This window comes from Morone saxatilis, unplaced genomic scaffold (assembly GCF_004916995.1).
Source record: "Morone saxatilis isolate NCDOM2014 unplaced genomic scaffold, NCSU_SB_2.0 Contig12, whole genome shotgun sequence".
In the NCBI taxonomy this organism is placed as follows: Eukaryota; Metazoa; Chordata; class Actinopteri; family Moronidae; genus Morone; species Morone saxatilis.
Genome location: NW_023339674.1, coordinates 11,665,782 through 11,669,389, shown reverse-complemented (window position 1 = coordinate 11,669,389; position 3,608 = coordinate 11,665,782). Strand labels below are relative to the sequence as shown.

Sequence of the window (3,608 nt, the reverse complement as noted above, 5' to 3'; positions counted from 1 at the left end):
GCAGCTTACAAAACACTTGTATAGGAATAAAAGGAATAGGAAGGATGAGAGGAATAAAAAAAAATCTCTCTTAGCTTAACTCTTAGCTAAATATAGAAAGTAGAGATAAGAATAAAAGTAAAATAAATTCAAGTAAAATCAAATCAAATAAATGTAGAGAACTGTGATACTAGCAAATTTGGGCCGAAAGAATTTGGGATCACAAGAGTTAATGTTCAAACTCATATTTCATTCTGTTTCATCCCTTTTGTTTTTATTCATCATTTTATCCTACAGTTTTTATCCCTTATTTCACTGCTTCAGCTGTCTTATTTTGAAATACGCTCATAGTTTCCTCATGGCTCCTACTGTATTTTTGCTCTTTATGTAATTCTCAGTCAATATACAAATGAGGACAACTGATCCATCTCTTTGACAACTGAGCAAACATTGCATTGCTGATAAGGACAGACAGATGCGGTACAAAGCTCAAGAAAAAAAAGAACTTTAGTCCAGATTCATTTGTCATACAGAGATAAAAAGATATAAATGATCACTCTACACACAGTTACATACATCCACACCTGGAAGCTGTCTTGTGCAAGCAAAGTCTGATCTGAACTGAACTTTGACTAAACCTTCGACCACTCAACTCAACCACATCGCCTCCGTATCTGTCCCTATCACTGTCGGTGTGAGAGCTATCCAAATGCCTCCTTCTTAACTATTCACACTTTTCTTTCTCTGACAGGGAAACCCTTTCATACAATGTCTTCTAAAATGTCACTATACTTCTACCATTTCTTTTATTTCACCCCCTTCCTTTTACTCCCACGTGGATTGGTATCAGTCCAGGGATGTTATCCAAAGACTTAACACAGTGGATCCAGTCCACGGCTATTTTCATCATGATTTCTGAACTCTGCTTTCAAGGCCTCTTTGTCTCATTTGGTTTCAGATGTTCGGACCAAATTTAGACTGTTTCTGGCTTTAAATATCAATATCTAGCTTTGATAGCAGCAGGGATAGCACTGTCCTGGCACATTCTCACCATGCAAATCTTCCATCTTTGCCTGCTTTATTCAAGATAGGAAGGCTGGATTTAAATCACACATAATTAAAAGGCAAGGCATTTTCCACACATTAAACATATTATTATCAAAGGCTTGTTTATTCAGTCTACAAATATTTTATCAAGTATCACATAGCTGCACCATCCAACATACTGTAGGTAAATGTGTGTTGATCTACACCAGCTAACAACACAAATCCAGTGATTCTGTTTTAAATCTGTATGAAGACATATTAGAATAATTAAAGTCCCTCATTTTGAATTCGAGATCAATTGTGCTCGTGTCAAAAAGCCAGAGGGGTAAACACTGTGTGCTCAGTTTAATTGCTCATCATTTAGAGGACCACAGGCCTGCAGGATGGGATGGGAAAGCCTACATGTGTTATATTGAGGCTAACTGCTGAACATGGTGTGATTCATGTCATTTAGTATTCATCATTATCTACAGGACTTTGGTGAGGTACAAATTACAAATAACAGTAATTTAATTTCTCTCTGTTCTAATGTTATATGAGCCATTAGACCTTAATGTTTCTTTTATTGCTTCTTCACAATGAGCTGCTGACAGCAAGGCTCTACATGCATAATTCTCCTGGGTGATGAGTTTATGAGATTATTATTTAATGTTACGCACCCTTAAGCTGATAGCTGAATGTGACTCAGGGTGATGTGCGAACAGGCAGGGCGGCCATGATATTGGCATTATATAACCCTATCAATGATTCATTGCACAACCAAGCCTTATAAACACTTTGTGTCTCTTGTTTCAAATCATTTTTGTTTTGTTTTCAGATAAAATGAAAGTTAAATGTGGACATGTGAAAGTGAAAGTTAAGTGATATCATGCTCAGGAGGAGGCAGATGTTTTTAACAGCTACTGTTTAAATGATGATTACAGTAGATCAGTTTCTGTAAAGTAAAATCCGTCATCTTCTGCATTATATCTTATTTGCCAGATGTTCCATCTATTTGAAATAATACAGAGAAGAGTCTGATTCCCCAGTGTTTCATGAATACAACAAGAAAATGTTTCAGTTTCATTTCTCCTGCAGTCTTGTGAAACACAAATGCAGCAATCTTATTTCCTATGTGTGTGGTATGTTAGTGAGTGAAACAACCCAACATACACAAAGCAGTTACATTTTCATTACATGGGCCTCTCTTCTCTTAATTTCTGTGTATAAATAGGCTATAAGGTGAATAACATTTACTTTATTAATTAGTTTAATGACTAGTATTTATACATGCTTAACATGTTCCCTAGCAAAATAAACTTCTTAAAGTTTTGTACTATGAATGACCCATTCATAGCACAAAACTAGACCTGAAACTTAAGAAAACCACTTTTAGGTTTCATTTTCCTCAAACTCTATGGGTAGGGTGACGCCCAAAGTCTGTCAGCCTAGGAGTGATGAGTCATTGTTTCAAGTTGTTTATATACTGTACAGATCAGCTGACAGAGTTTTGTATCTTCTTCAGCCACCAACACCACTGACACTTGCAGGATGGAGTGGACAAGTATCTTCCAGATGAAAACAGAGAGTCTTAAACAAGGAGACTCCTGGCATCTGGAGTTTGATGACAGTCTTGTGCCTGACTCCCCAAACCCAGGCTGGGAGCAGTACATCAGGAACACAGGTGCAAGGTCAGTGTGCAGAACTACTGTTATTTACTGTAGTTGGTGTGTATATACAGTATTGTATATGTTAGTGGATATAGTAGTAGTAGTAGTAGTAGTTAGACATGGGGTTAAGAGAATGAATGTAAGTTAATGCCATGTCTAGTGTGACAAAAGTAGGGTTATTTTAGACTTTAAGATATATTGAAAGAATAATAAGCTCATAGGTAGGTTTTACTGTCAGCTGATGGAGTCAAAGGACCATAGATTTAGATTGGGAACACTTGAATGACAGAGAAAGACCTCTGGTTTTATTATGTAATCAGTAGTGATGGGTGGATAATAAGGAAGCTCTGAAGCTTGATTCGTTGCTGTGAGGCTCACCGTTTTATTACATTGTTTCAGAGTTTAACCTAATCTGCAATTAACGCAGCACAAGTACTACAGATTTAATAAAACACACAGCCTTCTTGGACTGTTATTGCACACATATGAGAACAATCACGGAGGTGTTGTGATGCTTCAACCCCAGTCCTTAAGGGCTGCTCTAAGTTTTCCAAACCACCAGATGTCACTGTGCTGCAGAGTTTGAAGCCCTGAAGCCTCTAATATTTTTTCAACACAAACAGAAAGAAAGCCAAAAACCTTTAAAAGTCTTCATCCACCCTTCACTAATAATCGAACAGGAAGGAGGTGAAATCAAATGGCTCTTTCTCCCCCCATTTCCCTTTTTCACTGACTTTTAAACATAATTTTATGATTTCTTCCAGAGCATGCTTCTTCCAAGAAGTGTTTCTATAGTTCAAACTTACAGTGTAACTTAGGTTTTCATTTTGTTAAAAGGTTGTTAAAAGTTTGTTGTCATTTCCAAGGTTCCAATGCACCGTGTGTAGAAGAGGCTGGCCTTCCAACCGGGTGATGGTGGTCTTCCACATGCGC

At 37.3% G+C, this 3,608-nt stretch overlaps 1 protein-coding gene across 2 annotated transcripts in view; it reads left to right on the top strand.

Moving 5' to 3' along the window:
- The first annotated feature begins 2,476 nt into the window (after positions 1 to 2,476).
- LOC118321421 (receptor-transporting protein 3-like) overlaps positions 2,477 to 3,608 on the top strand; it is a 3,586-nt gene continuing 2,454 nt past the window's right edge. The window contains exons 1-2 of one of the 2 annotated variants that reach the window (XM_035652732.1): positions 2,477 to 2,696; positions 3,542 to 3,602. In XM_035652732.1, coding sequence (XP_035508625.1) covers positions 2,557 to 2,696; positions 3,542 to 3,602 — 201 coding nt within the window. In that variant the 5' untranslated portion in view covers positions 2,477 to 2,556. The remainder of the gene's footprint in view (positions 2,697 to 3,541; positions 3,603 to 3,608) is intronic. The other variant, XM_035652731.1, reaches the window with a different exon arrangement.